Source organism: Cryptomeria japonica, chromosome 3 (genome assembly GCF_030272615.1).
Source record: "Cryptomeria japonica chromosome 3, Sugi_1.0, whole genome shotgun sequence".
Lineage (NCBI taxonomy): Eukaryota > Viridiplantae > Streptophyta > Pinopsida > Cupressales > Cupressaceae > Cryptomeria > Cryptomeria japonica.
In genome coordinates this window covers 907918580-907941836 of record NC_081407.1, presented here as the reverse complement: position 1 = coordinate 907941836, position 23257 = coordinate 907918580, and the positions used below count along the sequence as shown (strand labels likewise).

The 23257-nt window shown below is 35.0% G+C and overlaps 1 protein-coding gene across 2 annotated transcripts in view; it reads left to right on the top strand.

The window, feature by feature from the left end:
- Positions 1 to 23257, top strand: part of LOC131067015 (glycerophosphodiester phosphodiesterase GDPD4) — a 65848-nt gene that overhangs the window by 33611 nt on the left and 8980 nt on the right. For both annotated transcript variants that reach the window (XM_058001942.2, XM_058001943.2), the window contains exons 5-7: positions 890 to 970; positions 1048 to 1140; positions 1290 to 1379. In XM_058001942.2, coding sequence (XP_057857925.2) covers positions 890 to 970; positions 1048 to 1140; positions 1290 to 1379 — 264 coding nt within the window. The remainder of the gene's footprint in view (positions 1 to 889; positions 971 to 1047; positions 1141 to 1289; positions 1380 to 23257) is intronic.

The following is a 23257-nucleotide window of genomic DNA, read 5'->3' as shown; positions in this document are numbered from 1 at the left end:
GAGGAAGTCTCAAATAGAAGTAACACATTTGGTTATTGATGGAAGTGATACAAGATGGTATGCCTCTGGGACCCTGACTGAGCAGTTAATTCATATATATTTTATCACGTAACAAATTTTGTAGTAGCAGAATGTATGTATTCTTTTGCAGCTGCAATTCACATTATTTGCAAGATGTTGATTCCAAAGGACAAGATTTTTGGATTTTTCTTGAAGCTAAATGGAATAGATATCACGACTCCCAATCTGCAATCTCAAGCAACGTGACTAAGGTTTTCACATCTGGGAGGTAAATGTTGTCGTCTGTAATACAAGTTTAGCTGTCTAAATTTGTGCTAAGAGCTTGGGAAGCAGTTTTTTCCTCAATTGGCTTGCTAAACTAGTACATTTGCTATTTCATCCTTTTGATTATAATCCAATTCTGATTATATAGATAAATAGATTATTTGAACTATGGCAGTTCTAAATTCTGGTTGTACCAGCTAACAGTTAATAAAAATCTTTAAAATCAACTTTGACAACTCTGTTTGGATATGTGCATGCTGTTTTTCCTTCTTTTGACATTTGACGATTTTAAAGTCATGTAATTCCCACAGTCCATAATGTTTACATTATTCATTTCTGGATTGCACTCTGTGATATTTTTCATCATCAACGTTTCGGATCATACTACATGATCCATCATAAGAAAAATAATAGTGTTTTGGTAGACATGATTGTGATGGATGAGTTTAGAATTTCGGCTACTGTTATAAATAGAAATTAATAAGTGAAATTCAAATAACTGAGTTTGGCTTAGAATATGATTTTATTTTAAATTGTTATCTGCTATTTGCACTGAATGAATTATGTCATTATTTTCTAAAATTCAGTGCAAGTATGCTTGCAGATTAAACGATTGGATGCAGGCTTTGGATTTTCAAAAGAATTCCAACATCAAGAAGTGCCCACTCTTGATGATGCCTTAAAGGTATTTTAATGCCTTTGTTTCTATGCTGTTAGCACTCGATAATGAATTTGAGTTTCATAACATATTTTTCCTTGCAGTTTGTGTCAGATGCAGTCAAGCAAGTCATTGTAGATGCAAAAGTTGGTCCCCCTCGTTTTGAAGAGGGTCTAGCAGCAGACTTACTTTTGACGGTAGGCTCTTTTCTTGCAACATATTCATTCAATATTTAACTTTCAGTTTGATTTTGTTCTGTTTTATGTTTCTCTTGTGTTTTTTTCTCTGCTTCCCATTTTCTCCTTCACATGTTTGATGCTTATACTATTTGTTGCCATATTTCCAGATGAACAAGATTCAGTGCAGAAACTGCATTATTTGGGCCAAGACGGACAGTTTAGTGAGAGAATTGAAAAAGCTGTCTCATGATGTTGTGGTTAGAATCTGAGTGCTTTTTCTTATGTGAATTATCTATTATTTTAAATTCATTTTTTTTAAATTTGTTTCAATATGCTAACTTTATAAATGCTGCCTCATGAGGATTAAGGTGGGCTCGAATTTTTTTGTTGCTTGTCACGTCCCCTTTTCAGAATTAAAATATTTGGGAGACCCATAGCCTATTCTTTTTTTCCCGTAGTCTAAGGGATAAAGTTAGGGAAATATATTTAATAAAAACGTTTTAAGTTCTAGTAGCTTTACTTTTATACTATTGTAAGAGGATGACTTTTGTATTATTACTATTTTACTAATGTGGGCCTAATGGATTATTTTATTAAAAAGTGCTTTTAAACATATCTGAAGGGAATGCTACTCGGGAAAAGGGAAACTCAAATTAAAAAGATGAGTATAAAGGAAAGAGTGTGGCAAAGAAGAGGTTGTTACCCATTGTTCTTTTTATCAAACCCTTTTTATAGATCTGAGCATTTTTGTTCATCTTTATGCCTGAGAATGAAAACAGAAAAACCCTTTGGTGTATGGAATCTGGAGGATGAAAACTCTCTTGGTTTCCATTTTGGATTGGAGGATGAAAATCTTCTTGTCCGCCTGAGGTGATTCCATTTAGGGATCACATTTGTACTTAAAGATTCCAGTTTCAGTTGTGTTTGGAAATTTCAGATTTTGTTTTCGGTATTATGCAACTTTAAAGGTTTTATCATATCATTAATTGCTATTCAGACCATTTATCTCTGAGATTACTGTTTTGTGGCTGCCATGCTATCGTTATAGAGGCAGTATCATTGCTGGCTTAGCCATACCATTTTCTGTTACATCTATTGATTTTGGCCACCGTAATAAGTCAAATGGAAGCACGATTTATATTATTGTGAAATAGCTATTTATTGGTTGCTATACTATGTTGGAAAGTGGCTTTAACATTTCAAAATGCCGAGTCTTTGTTAATAACATTCACTCTGCTGCTCTCTGTTAGCGGCCATACCGCCTTCTCTCATAATAAATACCTACATTTTAACTTGTAAGTGAACTGCTCATATTAATAATATATATTTTTTTGATCGGTAATCACTTTTGACTGGAGCTACAAGCCAGTGGGGTCACAGTGGGGGACCCCATCCCCATGGTTACATTTTTTGGCCTGCTGAAGCATTAACACCTCCCTAATTTGTCTCGTGCTGGTCTCAATTCTCCTTCATTTCTTGGGTATCCTCTTATCTCTCTGCTACTCTCCTTATCACTCCATTCCTCGCCTTATCTCTCCATTCTTCTGCTTATCCTTCCATCCCCTATCGCTCCACGTGGCATCCTTATCTCTCCGTAGCATCCTTATATCTCTGTAGCTATCTCACAAGCTTGAACTTGCACGCCGTTCTCACCTTCAACCTGCCCCAGGATGAAGAGGCATTAACACCTCTACTGCGGCAACATGGTCGCTTCTTACTGCTGGCGCTTATCTACGTCATTGACTGTTGAGTTGTGCACATTGGCTGGGCGGGGTTCCTTTCAACCGTGGGGGCTCCAGCAAGCTCGAACCCAAGACCTCCTAAGAAGGAGGCTCGCAGCTTTACCGCTGCGTTGTGGGGTCATCCCCGCTCATATTAATATTATTATTGATATTCAAATATTCTGAATATTAAAGGGGTTTCTGTAGTATCGACTCTGTTATTAAGATAGTATTTGCCATCAGATTTTAGTGGATTTTAATTTCATTATAATAAAGTCAGTTAGGTTTAGAAGACTTTATGATATCAATATTGTACGCTGCTATTTAGTATTTTGTTAATATTCCAGTATAGCAAAAGAATCACAAAAAAATTCAGAATTTGTTAAAATATTAGAATGGGACATTACTTACTTTTTGATTGTTTAGTACAACTTGTGTCTTCTTAATATATTCTGAAGAGAAAAATGTTATTTACGGACAAGGTAGGGACAAGGTGCATACAAGGTAATAATTTGATATTTATGTAATGAATAAGAAATATGATAATGTTCAATGGTTGTAGTGTAATGGTACCAAAATGTATCTGTGAAAAGAGTGTCTCAAGCTCAAATATACACATTGGAATTGAGAGACTAACAAACGGTGGGTATACATGTTTAATAACATGTCTAGGACTAGGGGCTATTCATTTGGAGAATCAAACTGGGCTTGATGATGTTAGTGGTTAGCCCTAACAAAAAAGTAAGAAATAGGATAATAAATATTTGATAGTTGACTGTGAAGGATAGGTGTGATAGAATACAACACACACACACATTGTATTAATGATAGTTGGTAAACATATACAAAAATTCAGCTGAGCTGGCTGATCAAGTTTTTTAAAACATATATCTGTCCTAACTAATTACTGTAACCTGCTGTACATTCATAGTAAGGCTGCATTGCAATAAAAAAAGGCAGCAGTTCACATTTGACATACTTAAAGAACTATTAAGACCAAAGAAGCAAAAGTCAGCATTGAGTCTCGATTAATTGCGAATAATCGCGAATCGCCGGAAATGCCGATTTTTTCCCCAAAGTCGGGGCAAAAAATCATTGATTATTAGTCAACGACTTTGGCCGATTAATTGCAGGTAGAACTCTGCAAAATCGTGTTTAAAAATCACAAAATATCTGTTCGGCTAAAAAAAATGATATAAACCCTAAAAATCACCTGCGAAAACAGGCCAATTCTGGGTATACTTTGCATGGAATCAATTAGGGTTCGAATTTTTTCAGTGTTTCACGGGGACGCGTCCCCCCCCCTTTTTGGGCGCGTCCCCCTGTCATAAACGTCTCGGGGGCGGGGGGACGGGGACGCGACGTCCCCCGCCACCGCCACCCAAGCCCAGACGTCTCCCAAGGAGACGTCCCCGTGTCCCCGCGTCTCCCAGGGAGACGTGGAGACGTCTGGGCGTCTCCTAGAGAGACATGGAGACGCCTCCACGTCTCCTTGGGAGACGTTTGGGCGTCTCCCTGTCCTTTGAGAGATGTGCAGACGTCTCTCCAAGGATGGGGAGAGGCCCATACGTCTCCTATCACCCCCATCTCTCGAAGGACAGGGAGACGCCCAGACGTCTCCTATCACCCCCACGTATATGCAATGTTTAAAATTAAAATTTAAAAAAAAAGTGACTTTTTGAGTTTTTTGAGGGTTAAGGGGTAACTCTAATTGGACGTGGGCCAATAGAAAAATAACACCCGTCTTGACCCCAACTTGGGGGTGCTGTCCCCAAACCCCCGTTGAAAAATATAGGAGGAAACCGCGTCGATAGAAGTAGGGAAAATCTAACTTCCGAGTCTAATTAGGTTCCATATAACAACACAACTTAGAAATCTTGGTATTTAGATTTAATATTTCAAATTTCCTATAGTCTCATTTGAAATGTAATTCTTACACTATGATACTGTCATACATCTTTTCAAAACTAGTTTTCCAAGTACTATATGTATATGTATAACTATATCAGCACCACCACCCCGCGACCCCCCCGCCGCCGTCCCCCCCGCCGTCCCCAAACTTAGGCCCTTGGTCCCCCCGTCCCGGAAACGCGTCCCCGCGTCCCCCCGTCCCCAACGCCCGTGGAACACTGAATTTTTTGTCCTTAGATTTTTTGCCGCACATTTTGACCTCTGCAAAACCTTAATGACATTCTGTATCGCTGAAAATTGAAACCTTAAATATTTCTGTTTGCATTCTGAATAAGAGCCTCACCTTGTCTCGTTGTTTCCCCTGGGAATTATAAATAAAAAATCGGAAATAATGTTTCTGCAACTGATAAATCTCGAGAAATACGAGAATAAGCTTTCTGTGGTTTCCTTTTTTTTGGTAACTTTATATTATCGAGAACTTTAAATTAAAATCTGAACTTTAAATTAAAAATTATGACATCTAATTTGGGGGATTATAAACTTTATATATTTATAAAAAAAATTATAAGCGACAATCCTTACATTCATTTATATTATTATTTACTATATGTTTAATATATAATAAAAAATAATATAATATTTAACATTATTAAATAATTTGTAAATTAAAATTATTATATATTATATTAGCATGTCATTTATTAAACTATATAGAATAGTTATATAATTTAACAAAATTGTAAATTAGAAATATAAATAATTTAAAAATTAAAAATTAAAAATTTGTATCTTTATAGACCATTAATAAATGTAAATATAATAATATTTGTTTTTAATTTATAATGTATATTATTTAATTTATACTATATTTAATTTTTAAAATATATTTATTTTTACAGATTTACCGAACATACCGAGTTCTTCCAAAAAAATTTGACATACCGATGTATCATACCCACTTACCCCGATTCTGATTCCAATTCGGCAACCTACCTACATCTCTGTACTATGGAAATGGCCTTAAATTTAAAAAGAAAGTATTCTGTCTCCTTTTCTATAATTTTTTACGTTTTTTTTTAATCTGATTTTTTCAAAAAATCTTATACTTTTGGTTTGCTGATTTATCCCCAAACGATTTTTGCTACTATGAAATTTAAGACTTTATCAAATACCACCTGTAGACATGTTTTAGGCAGTTCAGAACCAAGTATACATGATCTTATACATCTTATACAACAAGCTCATAACTAAACAAAATGAAGACATATATTATGACTTGCTAATGATTTTTGTTTTCACTGAATCTATCCGGGCCCAGCCATCCTAGAAGAGGCCCAATGGCTGAAATCACTGCATTAGATCTAACAACTTCAGTTGCATCCTCACCATCGTTGATATGAATTCTCATAACATGTTCATTATGCTTATCTTTTTGATTCTCCATTACAATCTCTCTGTAGCTTATCTGAATTTCTCTAATTGCTTTCAAGAACGGGTCTCTATCATCAAATTGGTCATAGTACCAGGTGTGCCCATACTTTATTTCGTTTCTGTTAACCAAAACAATACCATCACTAAGAAGTTTCATGAATTTACCTCTTGAAATCTCCAATATGACGGTTACCTGCATTGCAACATTAAATAATGTGAGTCTTTTTAATGACTCAGTAAGTGTCCTTGCATGCCCCTTAAACTTTTCCTCATTTCTTGCCTTCCATATAAACCATAAAATTTCAGTTGATAAACATAACCAAAACAAACTAAGCTCCTTATCTAAGTTACTAATAGTACCAATAAGAGTTTCTCCCCAATTAAAAACTCTGTTATCATTCCAATGCATTAATTCATTACAAAACATATTCCAGATCTCTTTTGCCAAAAAACATTAAAAAAAATGCTTAACAGATTCAGGTTTCCTACAAATGGTGCATAATTCAATGTCAGAAGAGCATAACTTAAGAGGTAACCTTTGAAGTAAAAATAACCATCTAAAATGAGCCTTTTTATGCTTAATAACATATGACAACAACATGGTATATTTTAAACACACTTTGCGATTTTTTATCCTGAAGATTCAGATTCCAGTTTTTATGAAGATAATCAGTTATAGAAACAGAATTAGTAATAGACCTGTAAATAATTTTAGCTTTAACATTGAGTAAGAGCGTACCATCTTGCCATTTAAACTCCTTACAAAGATTATTTTCTTGCAGACATTCAATGGGAAAGTGAAACCTTTTACAGGCATCTCTAAAAATTGAGTATTTTCTCCAATTGGTTGGATGTAGTGTATGCTCACAATTCAAGGATGCTCAGTCCTTAAGTTGCCCCTTATACAAAATGTTATTGAAAGTTCAAATACCTTTCTCAGCCTAGCTCTTGGCTGAATATCCTTGCAATAAAGCCAAAGGTTTGCTATTATGCTCACAACTAATGAACATGTATACGATCAAAGGGACATGTACAATAACTTATCTACGATAAAGTTTGCCATATATACAAGCAAAGGGACATGTACGATAACTTATCTACCTACATGGTGATTTTGTTTCATCTACACATTAGTGACCTTTGATAAACTAATGACTAATGATAGTTAGGTACATAACATCCTTGTTGTATTGGAAGGGCTTCAATCTTGAGGCACTTGTAGAATACAAGAGGCAATAATGTTAAGTTTTCATAGCATCGGGGCATTGCATCCAAGTTGATCCATTTGTTAGGAAAGTGCCAAGCCCTTTCCTAGTTGGGTTAGCTTTTGAAATTTTGCCTTGTTTGCAATTTTGAATTTTGTTTTGGGCACCTATCTTTTTCTGCTTGGTGACTTGCTCAGCCGGTGGGCCATTTAAGTTGTGCGCAATTGAGGGTCTTCTGTCGTTAGGTTGACCGACCCTATGCCTTGAGTCATGTGCTTAATCGGTTAGTCCTTATAATTTGGGTATGCGTATGCTTTTCCCTAAGCTTCTTTTTGTAATCGCTCGCTAGTGATGGCCTCTTATTAATGACCTTAAATCCTCAGATAACACACGTGCTCAGTTTTAGTGCTTGTGTCTATACTTGCATTCCCGCCAAGTTTTCACTGCATCCTCAAATGTTACGTGCAGGGTGATAATATTTTTTTGAGTGTTACCCACGTCCTCACATGAGAGGTTTAAGTTTTTTCACAAGCCATGCAGGCGTGCGGGAGGTGAAGTATGTTTTCCCGCTTCCCCACATGATATTACCAAAGCACTCCAAAGTCTTGTGGGCATGCGGGGTTCCTTTAAGGCAAGCATTGCTTTCACTCACACCCCTTACACAAATTTAAGTAAATAAGCAAGATGCCCGTGGGTATGTGGGAAGCAAGTGTAAACTGAAGATTGCCATACCTGCGTCCTTGCAGGATAATCAGTAGGACCCAATTTGGAGTGCGGGTGTGCCAAAGTAAAGAATTAAGAGAATTTATATCCCGCGCACTCGCAAGGTAAATGATGAAGTTTGTTTTTGACTGTGGGTGTGCGGGTGATAAAAAGGATTGACAGAGGTAGATCCCACATGGTGATTTGCAACATAAGTGGACTAAAAAAGATCTTCAGTTCAGATTTTATGGCAAATCTAAAGCGTCCATTTGCATCAATGAGGGGTTAAACAAGCTACTTGCTACCATATGGCGATATGTTGGACCGTGGAATGCCGACGAAGACAGGATAGAATCTTTTGACTCCGCCAAACACAAAGAAAGATCAACGACCAAAATTCAAAAGAATAACACGAGCGTCAACAAGGAAATGAGTTAGAGATGTGAATTTTACGAGTGGAGAACAAGAAGATCCTGATGAATCGCCTGCAGTAAATGATCACCAGTTGAAAAAGTCAGAAAACTTTATGCGTGATAAGTCCGAGAAAGAATTTCAGTGGCATGAAAAGTTGCATGGGTACGGATGTTAGCTTGTTCTTGAAGAATAAACTGAATTGGCGGTTAGATGATCATAATAGATAATTTTTGATTCTTTGAAAAAGAAAAAAGTGAAAAGGATAATTTATATGCATGGTACGATACACCCGACTATATTTAGTGCTTCTAAATTTAGAGCATCGGGTTTTTTCATAAGTCGATAGTTGTTGAGCTGATCAAGAGCACTTGTTCAAGAACAGTTTTAGAAATGGAATACCCATATGTAGGAACAAACAATGTGTTCATCAGATATAGGTTTAATGACACGGGGTGGAGAATATTTCAGAAAGGTTGTGCTTATAGTAGCCCAACAAATTGCTTTGTAGCTAAAGGGACATTGAAAATGCAGGAGGTAGCTAAAGGGATATTGAAAGACATTTGTAGTTGCAAATGGTCTTTTACAAGCTGCCTACCTAAAGCGTAGGAGGTAGTCTTGATCTTTCCAAAAGGATAGAGTAGTTGTGTCTGGTTTAGAATGAAGAGTTTTTCATAGTGAAGAATGTAAATATTCCTTCAGTAATATTGATTAATTTATGAATTGTCATGAAAAATTACTACAGTTATTATCTCCAGATTGTACTTCTTAATCTCACATGAATAGTAATATCAAGGATTTTGTTATTCGTCTTTACAAATCTCTTGTAAATGTGTAATTCTATTTGTGGGTTCTTTTCAAAGAAAAGATTAATTTCCTACACATGTATTGCAATAGGTTTGGAAATACATTATGGATTTGTAAGAATAATTTTTGTAGTAACAGTAGGGGCTGCATTAATGTTAGGCATTAATGTCAGAGAGGCTCACTAATTGAAATAATTTGTTGTTTGATGCTTACATTTGGATATGGTTGGACTCTACACCCTAGGTTAGGCATTGTCCATGAAGCTTCCACGATCCAGCTTAGAAGCATTCAAAATATTCAAAATCTCATCTACTCCATGTTCTTTGTTTCTTCTTCCAATTATTTATGGTTTTGGTATGTCTCTGAGATGTAGGTCTAATACAAAGGTTGTATATAAAGGATAATGTACATTCGTCCTCTAAGAGTAAAAGATGGAGACACATTTAACTATTCTCAATGATTGTTCAGTGCAAGTAGGATTACACATGAATTTGGGGAAAATACATAACACCCATCATTTATAAATCTGAGAACCATCCACAGCCATGAGCTTGTAATTCATTTTGTGTGATAAATCTTATCTGCTCAGGCTTAAAGTTAGGAATACCCTCTTGAGTTTAGTGGAGCTCAAAGTGAAGAAGGCTTGAATGGCCTTGTTATGTTGTGTTTTCTTGTCTTCCATCTAAGGATAGGGATAAGAGTATGATTTGGATTTTTGATCCCATGATTTAGGTTTTATGACTCTTTGTTAAGATTGATGGTAGCAAGAAAAAATGTCAACTCCGTCTCAGTTAAATCTTATAGTTTTGAATGTTGCAATTGATGATTGGAATTTTGTTGAATTGAATACAAAGGACTTAAATTCTATCTGGACCTATGATAATAGGGATCGAAATCCTTAGAACTTTGGCATTGAATTAAATGTTTTCATAGTAGAGCAGGTGTCTGTAAGCTTTGATTCTACATTGGTTTATACTAATAACTGTCCCATATTGCAGACTGTCATTTAGTAATTGTTATTTTGTATTCCTATACCCTAGAGTTTTGAACATTGCTTTGAATTGCTTCATATGTTGAAACATGACTAATATCTATAAAAGAGTCATTACTGATAAAATTCAAAATATGTATTTTATTTCTTATTGGAGTTCAATGCCTTACTACTCAAAGATTTGTTATGACTTGGTAATGTGTAATATCCAAGTTCTTTTGTTATAGGATTTTGACCAAGGTTTGATTTTGATGGGCTAATTTCCTAATTCATAATGATTGATAAATTAAGATTTAAAAATCTTAATTCACACTCTTACGTCTAAATGTTTCTTAGTGTTAAGCTCACAAATATATTGAGAGGAGGGGAAGGGGGGGTTGAATTAATATGTGCCAATTCTAGTTGATTCAACATTGATTATCATTAATAACTTCTTCAAACATAATGATTAACTTAAAACCAAATTCATCATTAGTAGTGTATATGGTGAAAAATGATGATGACAAACTATTGCAAAACCACAAAGATCCAACCACAACAAACCCTAGTCTTACAATGAAACATTCACCATACACCATACAACAATGAAGATACCTAAGAACATGCAAATCAACAAATTGAACAACAATACCATTCACATGCCAAGTAGGGTTTGATCTCCATTGTCTCTTATCTCCATTGATCTTGCTTGATATATTTGCTCTCAGATTTTGTATGTGCACAAGAGCTCAACAAAGAATGGATTGTGGGTGTAAAATCGTTTGATCGCAAGAAGGTTTGATAGTCGCATTAGGTAGTAGAAAGAGAGGAAGAATCCTCTTATATAGAAGATACTTTTAGAAAATGAAGGGATAAGATTAAGAGGTGAAGGAAATAAATGGCCGGCTAGGATTAAAGGGTAGTGTGATGTCCCCATCTAAACAATCAAAACATGATGATGCCCATTGTAAAATAAAATTTAATAATAAATAATAATACAATTAACATATATATATATATATATATATATAACCAAATAAATGAATAGAATGAACTAAATAAAATCTTAATGATAATAGTAAACAAGATTTAATATATAATTTATATTTATTAAACATTAATATTAATTTCATATTTATCAAATAATAATATAAATTTTACAATATTATATTATTGACAAAATACTAAAGTAATTAGAAAATACATTTAATAATAAATAAATTCAGAAAAAAAAAAATTCAATAAAAACAATATATATAATAGAATAGCACTCATCCTAATCAATAAATAAAGTTGATTATGAAATAAAATATAAGTAAACTGTTGTTGTCAGAGATTGTCCCCTCACAGTAGACAGTGATATTCAATAATGTAATCAAAACTAATACAAATTAAATAGTTTTAAGTTTTAACTACTAATTTTCATCTCTTTCAACTAATTGATATTATAACATTAAGTTGTAATGATCAGAAAACATAATTAATATCATTATGAGGAGACACGATATTTACAGCAATCACTAGTTGGAGATTAATCATAATAAAAGGGTGCAATGATTATTATGAACAATACCAATCTGGATTAGTAACGAACCATGAGTCATGAAATGGTGCAATTATGAAGGAATTATGATGAGACACGAGTTGTGCCTTTACATCGTGACTTATCATTTCAAATGTAAGGGTATAAGGAGGCATTCCCAACTGTTCACTATGGGGAGGAGAATTTTTTGGGGAATTGTTGAAAGAGATGTTAATGAACAATAAAGCAGCGATGTGATTATAAAGAACAATTCAGATTAAACAAGCGTATGCTACAGAAGAGACAGCAAACTGTTGAGAACCAACAGCAATACAGGTGGTCGACTTTCTTAATATGAACAAAACAGCGACTGGAGTTCCGTATATTGTCAACTTCATGACTGACAACTTCCTCATTATCAGCAGCAACTAAAGACAAAGATTGAATTACACATAATGCAATAACTAAAGAATGTGATTAAGCATAATAGTTAACGATCATTGTCTATGAAACTATCAGTGACTGTGTTAAATAAGAAGACAGGGTGTTAGATAAGAAGGCCGAAATAATAATTATAAAAAATGGCAACAAGTTTATGGCAGTGGTAGAAAAAGGAGGAATGGAATGATCTGTTTTATTTACAACTCATTAAAGTTCTGTTAATACAAACCAATACAAGGAAAGGGAAGATACATCGAGAAAACAAAAAGATATATGAAGGGAACATGAGTAAATTGATAAATAAGAATATATGAAGATTTGTAAGAAGTTTTATAGCAGAATTGCAGAGAGATAGTAAACCGTTTGATGGGAGATTTAGGATCAGCAAAATCTATTTACAAATCAGAGATAAGTTTTACCCTTGGACCTATTCTTAGAATTTTAAATTAAACATTATAATGAAATGTCCGTGCATTTGGTGAAATTATATTTATAAATGTATTACAATTCTCACTTTAAGTTAGAATTGTTGTTTCAAGGCCAAAACAAGGTAAATTCCGAATGGGGACATTACAGGTAGGTAGAAGAAATAATAAAATAATGAAAGGGGTAGGCAGAGGAAAATTAAAAGATGAATGACATGTGTCATAGAAAAAAAAGCTAGTGAATTAATTAAATAAATAAGTTTTATTTAATTAATAGAAGAAGTGGGACCAATTAAATAAATTAAAATTTATTTAATTTAGGAAAAAGATAATTTAAATAAATAAAAATATTTATTTAAATGAGAAAAGGGCTAGAAGAGGCTAAATGAATTTATTAAATAAATAAGAATTTATTTAATTAATAGAAGACTTTAGGATAAAATAATTAAATAAATAAAAAGATTTATCTAATTAAACATGACAATTTTAGGTGTCTAGAAGTAGCATTTACTAATCTTTCCTTAACAATTAAGCAACTTATCAAATGATGAACATAAACAGACATCCACACAAAAGAGCATCAAATTAATGTGGAAACTCGGAAGGGAAAAACCATAGTTAGAATAGCTGCTTGGATCTACTACCCAAATCTAGCCTCACAAAATATATCAAAGAATTTACAATGTTTGTGGGCACAAACCTACTGGAGACACCAATTCTCAAATGCTTTTGTAGGCACCAACCTACAAAAGACACCAATCCCCTAATCCAAGTTCTGAGCATCAACTCAAAGTATGAGACACGAATCTCAAATACATCAAGATACAAAAGGTGTGTTATGTGGACCTTCAAGGCTGAACCCAATAAAGTAATATTGTAATATTTAGCTTATAATGGTCATTTAAGTCGTTTAGTTATTTTTTAGTAACTTTCTATTCTATAAGTCAATTGGTTAGTATTTAGTATCTTTCTATTTTATCTTTAGTTCTCGATTGTTTTTGTTATGGAAAGATCTTTTGTAATTGCTCATATAAGGAGTATTCCTCTCCTTTGTTAACATTGAATGATCAATTATTATTTCATGGTATCAAAGTATAGGTTCTTTTTTTGACAAATTTTTAAATAAAAAAAATTGTTGTCCATTTACTTGGAAATTTAAGTTTTTAGTCTGTTTTTAAAAAAAAAAAACCTAGGGTTTTTTGATCGAGTTTTATCTAAGACAAAAATTGTGGGATTTTCTTCTCTAGAAATTGCGACAAGTATTTGATCGATGTTTTTGAATAAAATCAAGAGTTTCTGTAAAAAACACGGGTCTTTTGTTTTGAAATTGCAGTTTTTAAGAGTGACAATCGCAGATTTTTTAAAGGCAAAATCATAGGCTCTTGTGAAGGTTTCTGAAATCGTATCAGAATTTTTTATTCACGGGTTTATTTCATCACTCATGGAAATTATTATTTCATAACCCTTAGCATCTCTCTGAGCTAATCAGCTTCAAAACACTCTCACAACGTACTTGAGATCTTCGGTCTGGATCATATTCAATACTATCCGCAAGCTGGCCACATGCAACTTCCTTAATCAAATGTGTAGTCGACTAGGTCCTAAATCCCACAAATGGCGGCAGGAGTGGGGACATGCAATGTGTTACCCAACACACACTCTATTGGCCCCAATGTACATCCACATGCTTCATCTAGCTGGTGTATACTGCAATACTTCTGGTGCATACATCCGGAACACTAGAACAGATTGAGAACAGGTCTCAATGAGGATAATGTTGATGTTAACTTTCCTCCTTTTTGAACTCCACCCTTGAAACTTGAATAGATTTGTCTTCGTTTATAGCCTTACTTATCTTCCAAACTGCAAACCATGGAACATTACTGCGGTAGAATGTGGTACAAACAAGTTGCCAGTGTATACACAAGTTCTTAGAGACAAACCTCAGAACGTACCGCAGATACTTCCGGATCTTTGCTAACAACTGAAACATGATTAAGATGATACTAGTGACATACTACAGAAGATATAACCAGCATAGCTTGACTTTGTTTATTTGGATCACCAAAACTTTGAAATGACATGATAGTAATTAACATTACTATACCTTCCGGATGCATGAAATCGAGGGGAACATAATGATAATTTGTGTTTTTAGATGCTTTGTATCGTCATGTTAGAAGTAATTAAACGTCCAACAACCTTTGGGATACCTTAACACTAGTAGTAGTATTGAGTATTGACTACATCTTTGACATCAATGACAACATAATGTGCAACACTTAGACCATTGACATGGAAAAACTTCTTTTAGGTTAACCGTAGGTTAAATTTTATTTAACTTAATAATCAATGTTTAACCACTAATGATTCACATTATTGATTGGATATACCACTTGGACAAACTAATTAAAATTTCCACAGCAAAATAGATTTTTTCCTTGAAAATGTTGGGAGAGTTATTTTTGCTAGAATTATTAGATGATGTTTGATGTAATTGTGATTTTTTGGATTTGGCGTTTCTTAAGATACTATCTTTGTTTTTAAACTCTCTATATTAGTTTTTGCTAGGTCTTGCTTTTGAACATAGTTTTTTTATCTTTCTAAATCAAGTTTTAAAATCTTTTAATTGTTTTGTCCTTCTATTTATTTATTTTGTGCTTTCATCAACTATTAGCAGAAAGGAGGCAATCACAATATGGTAGAGGCAGCATGGTGGAAGAACAAATTTGAAAATGCTTGTATGTGGAGGTGATTGCGTGTGTTATGCTGTGTGGGTGTTGGCACAAGCACAGTATAGAAGAAATAGAAATAACTTAAAGTGTTTGTGTGGTGGAGGGAATTGCATGTGTTAGGCTGTGTAGGTGTTGGTGTGAACATAGCATAAAAGGAATAAAAATTAATTGTAGGATAAAGGAACAGATGAGAATGAAATGAGAAGATTGGTAAGGGGTTTTGAAGGAATATAAACCAATGTAGAGGCAGGTTCTTAAGGAAGGAAAATTAAATAATGATAACGGAGTGAATTGTTAGAAAATATAGGGTGCATGAAGAGAGAGTGAATTAGAGCTATTTGGAGTGATGAGGGTAATGCTTATGTAGAATTGAGGGAAAAGTGTTGCATATTGATGGTCTAGAAAATCCAGGTACAAGAATGCATAGTATTGAGCAAGCGAGAGGTGTGTGGAAACATGGTAGAGTTGAAATGTTAACGATGCTTTAAATGTTGGCATCTATTGGTGCATATGCAGGGCGCTCCATCAGCTTTATAGAGATCATATGTTGCTAGTTACTCTTGATCTAGTGACAAAAATTGGGGTCAAGTGTATAGTTGGGTATAGCTGTAGTTTATTAGTCACATGCTATTTAATTTACAAACCTATTAAGGAGATCTCTGAGATCACCCTCCCAAGTTTAAGCTGAGCCTAAGAGTACGAGAGATTATCCACTTATTGCAAGCCTTCAACCATCCTCAATTTGTTGATGAACTCCCCTTATACCTTCTTGAAGACAACCTTGTGCCCCTGAAGGTGTGACAAAGTTCTAGGATTGTGGACCTATGGTTTTGGGACATAACATAGTGCTCCAACATTGAGAAATCATCTTAGTGGGTCCCATCCATTATGCCAAGATTCTCTACTCAATCGTAGCACCTAGAATTGGGAAATAACATTTGGTGACTACAAAGTCAAACATAGATGCCACTATAGTGCTCCATCTTCATCATGAATGCATATGACAACTAATATTATGATTCTAAGAGAGTATAAAATACAAATAATTTCTTCAATTCTACCTTTGTTGTCCATGTACACTTTCCAAGAGTGTTGGAGATACATAGGATTTGCAATGTTAACGACACTTTAATATTTACAATTAGAGGTAGTTTGATTAATGGCGTCTACAAAAGGTGAGAAAACTAGAGGACCACCTTTGGGTGTTTATTAACAAATTTAATTGACTATGTTAAATTTTGAGGTTGACCTTGATCTAGTTGAAGTTCATGAACTTCCCAAGTTTACCTATAGAGGCCCTCCTTGTAGCAATAGAAACGTTGGTGTGTGTTTGACACCAACAAAGCTGTAACAGAATGCTTCCACTTGAAAGGGATTCGAGTCCTTAAGGCTTCAATTACTTAGTTTAGGCTTATTGGTTTTCACTGAAAGGTAAAGTAGTTCTACTAGAAAATGTTGGTGCATAGTTACAAGAGTTGTCTGCAATTCAGCAAAATCAATGAGTCTTGAGGTGAGTAGCATGGAGTGAGTCCCATGGACTTAGGTCTTGGTGAGTTTTGTTAGCCTTGTGGGACTTGCTGAGTCACGAGTCTTGTAGTCAGCCTTCAAAATAGAGGTAGAAAAGTGATTTTGTTGTTGTTGTGAATTACCTACATCACTTTTAAATGATATTCAATTCAATTTGCAAGCACAAACAAAGAGAAATAAAAGCATTTGAAGCCAAAATACATTGAAGAAAAAAGAAACAAACAGAGTTGGGGCCTAATTATTGGTCTATGGCTTCAACAGTTATGTTTAATGAAGGGTTTGGGGTCTGGACTGTTGGAGTTTGGTTGAAACTTAAAAGTAATAAAAATGTAAAAAATTGGTGCCCTTGATTCTGCTTGGGGCTTGTTCCTCTAAACGTTATTCTAGTCTTAAAAAGCAAAAAATAACAACCATTTTAGGCCATGTCAAATGGAAAGATGACGTTTTTTAATTCTCTTGAGTTTTTTGCAATTAAATCCCAAGACATTGATTTACATTTTATGCTTTCAGTTTGCTGACTCAAACCTGATCTCATGTAATGCCACTATAGTTGTAGGCTTGTAGAAGCATTGCAGACTTGTTTGAGATATGAATGTAGGATCCCACATAATGCTTGTGATCTTGGGCTGAATGATATAGGCTTCTCTCTACATTAGTTCATCACTCCACGTGATTTTTGTGATCTTGGGCTGAATGATAGAGACTTCCCTCTACATTAGTTCATCTCTCCATGTGATTTTTGTTTTTTCTGCCATGGATATTATAATTCATGAGTTTTGTACACCTGTAACACTTGAGAATATTTATATATTAAAATATGTCGTTTCCTTCAAATGAAATATGCTTTTGTACTCATTTTATTTTTATATATTTGTGTATCTGATCAAAATAGCTTCTAATTAATAATTTTGTTATGTATTTAATGTTGATTTATTGAAGGGTGGATAGTAAACTCTTTAAATCCTTAAAAATTCTCTATATTTAATATTTTTAATTTTGCTAAGTCTTTGCCAAGTTTGGGTGCCAAGTTCAAGTCCAAGTAAAAATCTACCAAATGAGTCTGAGCCAAGCTTGTGAAAGATCACTGATGGATCTCTTTTACTAATCTGCTGTAATTTTTATTATTTTAAATTGATTTTTCCGGCTTATTAATATTTTCTTTCAGAAATAGACAGAAGTTGCAGAAGGGTTGGATTCTTTTTGTATTTTGATGATTTTTCAACAAGTAAATAATGAAGTACAAGTACATGAACAAAGTACTGAAAATGAAGTTCATATACAGCCAAAACAAATTCGATTCAAGGCAGATTTCTAAATATAAAATCAAATATTTGACCAGATGAGGATTTCCAATAATTCCAGGAAGATTACAATCAGTAATAATTCCAACCTGAATGTTGAAAGAGTAACATAACCAGGAATGAAGCTATGGCAAGATTCCAGCCCTCCAAGTGCTGCATGTGGGAAGGAAAGTGGCTGCGAGGTACAGCCGTACGGCTGCCAAGTACACCCAACTGGTTAGAAACCCCAAACCCCACGCTGAACTCTGTCAGAATGGCTGAACCTCCAGAAAGAATGCCGTACAATCTCCAAGATGCTAATAGCTGCAAGCAAATCCAAACCGCTGTATTGGGGGCTACGTCCTGAACAGGCAAGGCATTGGGGTTGGCGTCCCAGATGCTGAAAAGCTCTTCCAGAGCCAAATCTCAAATCTAAGATGTAAAATGTGTAAAAGATAATAAGAATTAGGTCTCAACTTCCTTATAACACCTTCCCACTTAGCTCGAACCCTAAAAGTGACTCAATGGGGCGTTTAGGGTTAAAATGTTATATTTCTCATTTTAAGTTGCGGAGTGCATAGAAAATGACCTTTTTTCAAATATAAAGAAATCCGTTCACCGAAAGTATCTGAGTCAAAAGAGAAATATTTAGAAAAGTCCAAGACCTTTCCAACGAGCTATTACACCAAGGGATACGCATCCAGATGAGGCCAAAAACCCCTTATTACTCCAAAATTGCTATAAACATAGCCTTATTTAAATAATAAACACTAACTTAGGAAATATTAAAAATATAACCCAAATAGTTGCAAAATGCTCAAATGACACCACAAACCAGAAAGTCAACCTGCCACCTGTTTGTGACTGAAGTCGGAAATCAAGGATCCACTGGCAGTCTCATCCCTAAAATCTAGGGATGCTCCTAGAAACTAGGAAACAAACCCAAATCCTCTGAAACTGAACCCAAGGAATAATTTCAAGGAGACCCAACCCTGGGTATGGTCATAACCTCCTAAATAGTAGGGATATCTTCCATAAATGTAGGAACGGTCTCCTAAAAATAAGGAATTGCTCCAAACTGATCAACTACTGCCAGAACACCAAGTCCCAGACACTGTATTACCACACTGAGTCTCTATCCATTGCTGTCAGCCTACAAGACCCCATAATAAGCTGACTCACATGTCTCTGCTAGACAGAGCTAAAGAGGGGACATGACAGCTTGACTCTTGTAATTGTGTATATTTTTTTTGATCGGTAATTGATACTTTCTATTGATACGAAAATTAGCTTACAAAAGATATATCGAATCAGAGTATTTTCAAGCAATTTATCAAAACAAAAAACATCCCTATTATGAAAAAACTCCCAGCCTGACAACTCCCCAGTTGAAACACTTTGACAAATTGATACAAACGATATACAAAAAATGCAGAAAACCAACCCCTACGGCCCACTGGTCTGTGCTAATTCCTTGCCTTTGTCTCCCATGTCAATCTCCTCCCTTGGGTTTGCGGATTCATCCAGATCATTGTGGTCTTCGGGAGGGAATCCTATCCACAAAGTTCGCTGCGTTGTTTTCTTCCTAGAGCCTCTTGGACGTCCTCTCTTCCTCCTTAAGGAGGAACCCGAACCTGAATCTTCATCTGTCGACTTGCATTCCTTCGACCCCCGTTTTGTTAACTCCCTGCGTATTTCTTGTCTTTCCCATGCACGAAGGTATTCGTCCACTCCATGCAGACCATTCTGTGCAGTTGCCCGTCGAACTTCTTTGTTGCTATCCACACTCCATAAGAGATATGGCTGTAGTAGTGGACAAAAGTCATTCGAGTGTAACTAAACTCCATTTGGTGAGATGGCTCGTCATTAAATAGCGGTATGTGTAAACCTTCAACTGCAGAACCATCCAACTCCCGGCGTTGCCCAGCCTGAGGCAGACTTGAGAAGATATGCCTTGAAGGTTGTAGGGGAGCCTGCTTCTGCCACCCGTCCTCCATACTGCTGTCATATCCCTACCGTGGATCGCTTCATTAACTCCATCCTCCATTTCATTGGCCAACAGATACAATTTCACCTAACTAACCTGCAGGTTGATTTCAAATGATCCGCTAATGGTACACTTCGAAAATTGTGTCTCCAACTTGGAGCACCAAAGACTCATTCGCACTCCTATTTGCCTCCACATTTTGTTTCTGTCTTACATGCGTCACCTTAAAGTCCTGGAAAGATGCTAGTCTTTCTCTTATATCCTTTATCTGCCGATCAATTTTCCAATATTGCGATCCCCCACGGACTATGGTGTTGATGATAATTTGGGAGTCCCCCGCAAGGTGTAACTTCGTCACCCCAATTCTTTTTGCCAATTGGATAGCCATAGAGGCAGTCTGCACTTCCGCTTCATTGTTCATTCCTTGTGATAACCTTTGTTTGCCTCTAGCTATCACACAACTCTGGGCATTTCTTGCCATACACCCTGCTCCAGAGGGGCCTGGGTTTCCTTTCGCAGCACCGTCGAAGTTAATCTTAATCCATCCTTGTTTGGGTGGAGTCCAACTTGCGGCATTCTCTCTGATTTGGCTCGGGTTAACCTGAGTAGACCCATTAACGGGTGACTCTTGTAACTGTGTATTGATGACCCCAACATTTGAAATAACGAAAGATAATGTAATTTGATCAAAATCACCTTTGAAAAATTTAATATAAATGCTTATAGAAAACATTAAATTTTCTTGTATTTATATATATCTGGTAAGAAAACACTTTAACAGTGTTTCAATAAGCTCAAAATGATGTTGAAAAGAAAAATAAATTCATTTCTATCCTAAATTCTAAATCTGAAATCTGAACCTAATCAAAACCTAAAATAACCAATTTTTAGAGAAAGATCAAAAGATTAAAGGTAAGATGGAAAAAAATATTAGAGATGAGCATGTTTGTTTGAATTATTATTATCAATTTCCAAGTATCCCATGCAAGCAAACAAAACCATCTAAGCAATAGTTAGCGAAATACGACTTGAATGTGTGGATAATGCAATATTCTAGGAAAAGAAAAGGAACAGCATACCTGTGACAAGATGAACACCATAAACTTGAGCAGATCACTAAGGACATTTACCACTTACATTTGCATACGATGAAGCTTTGATTCTATGTTGCTGACTGGTCTTTGTGTCAGTCATAAATGGGAGTGGCATATGTTCACCCAGGGTCCCATTTGGGCACCCTAGCTTCCTTGTGGGTCCTTCACCATAGGGAATCTAGGGTGCTTGGATGAGACCTTGGGGAACTTGGGCAAACCCAGGGGGATCCAAATGCCCAAAGAAGAATCAAAATGAAAATCATTTTTGAATAACAACAAAAAAGTGCCAAATGCCTAATTTTTTCCTTAATGATAAAATTGTGAAAACGGTGTGCCCCTTAACCCCATTGGGGTGTCTACTCCTAGACCCTTACTAATTATTGGGAACTCTTGTCAGAAAATAAATTTGATTACAGTGCGGGAGTGACAAGGAATTAGGATCTAAAACTTGAATGTGCTGACTTGGACATTATTGTACTAGCCCAAGATCCCTTTAGAAGAGATTGCTTCTACATATGACATGACTAGTGGAAATGGTATTGTAACTCATTGTGGTTCAATTAAAATAGAACCAAATGTTGATTCTGATGCTCTCAATGGAGAGCAATATGAAGATTATTGAATATTCATTGTGTATTGACATTTGGTAAGTCACTGATTTATGCTTTTTTGAGATTTTTTTTCAGTAAATTTTGAGGTATTTAAATATTTTGTTTATTGGTAATTATGAGTGTTAGTGTTTTTATGTTTTATGATTTAATTTTTTTTAACCAATTTTTATACATTATACAGTTGTACCCAGCCATACTGTACCCAAGATTTTTTTCCCATGCTAGCATACTTGACACCATACCATAATTGACAACTTAGCTTTGATTTCTCTTTAATTAGTGACTGGGATGAACTCATATATACTGCAGTATTGAAGTTATTAAATTCACAGTGGAATAAAAAGATAGATAAATTGACATATTATGCTCAAAAGATGAAAAGTCTCCACGGTTTTCAATATTTTTTACAATGTAAATAATCCAGGTACATATGATCACCTAGTTACAAATGGTATTAAGTTTTTGATAATTTATTTTTGGTAACAAGTTTTCCAGGTTGTTACAATAATTTATTGTTGGTAACAAGTTTTCCAGGTAGTTACAATAGTTCTTTTGTGATATATCTTCATTTACTATTTTGCTCTAAGTACTCTGAAATTATAAATTAATTTCTAGTTCCTAGGAGTCTAGGACTATGCTCTTGGATTAATGGTGAATAATTTGGTATTTGATCCAGAAAATAAGTATTTTACTACAGGTTTCATGCTGCACTAGTTCAATATTCCAATTTAAGGACCATGCATGTAATGATCAACATGGATTTGAATTTTTCTTGGTTTGGTTATCTTGGGATTTTTTAGCTTTGTTTGAGCTAGAGAGGCCTCAATTGAGGGTCCTCTGCCCCATGCCACTGTTGCCCTCTTTCTTTAATACAGGCATTCCAAACCTGCAAACATAGCAGTCTAGTAGAGGTACATGGCCTGCAAGCACAATGGCCCAATGGTGGTTTTAACCATGGTGGTATCAACAACAAACCAAGTTCTTAATCAACAGATCATGCCTTTATCAGGAACATGGATTTTGATTTTGTTTTCTGTCGCATTTCTTTCAATTTTATTGATGTTAAAGTTATTAAATAAATTAGAATTTTCTTGTTTGAGTTTTCATTCACCTCTTTTAATATCACTTGGAACCCAGTTAATAATCGTATAAAGGAAAATAGAGTGCACTAGATCACTTCCCTTAAAAACCTATTCAATATTTGTTTTCATGGGCAAATTCTTTTGTATTGGTTTTCACGTGATCTTTTATAAAAATTGGGTATCAAATTTGTTCATTAGATGATCATATCCATATGCTCAATGGAATGGCATTTGGAAAGTACTTAACCAGCATCAGTTTCTCAGGTTGAGGTA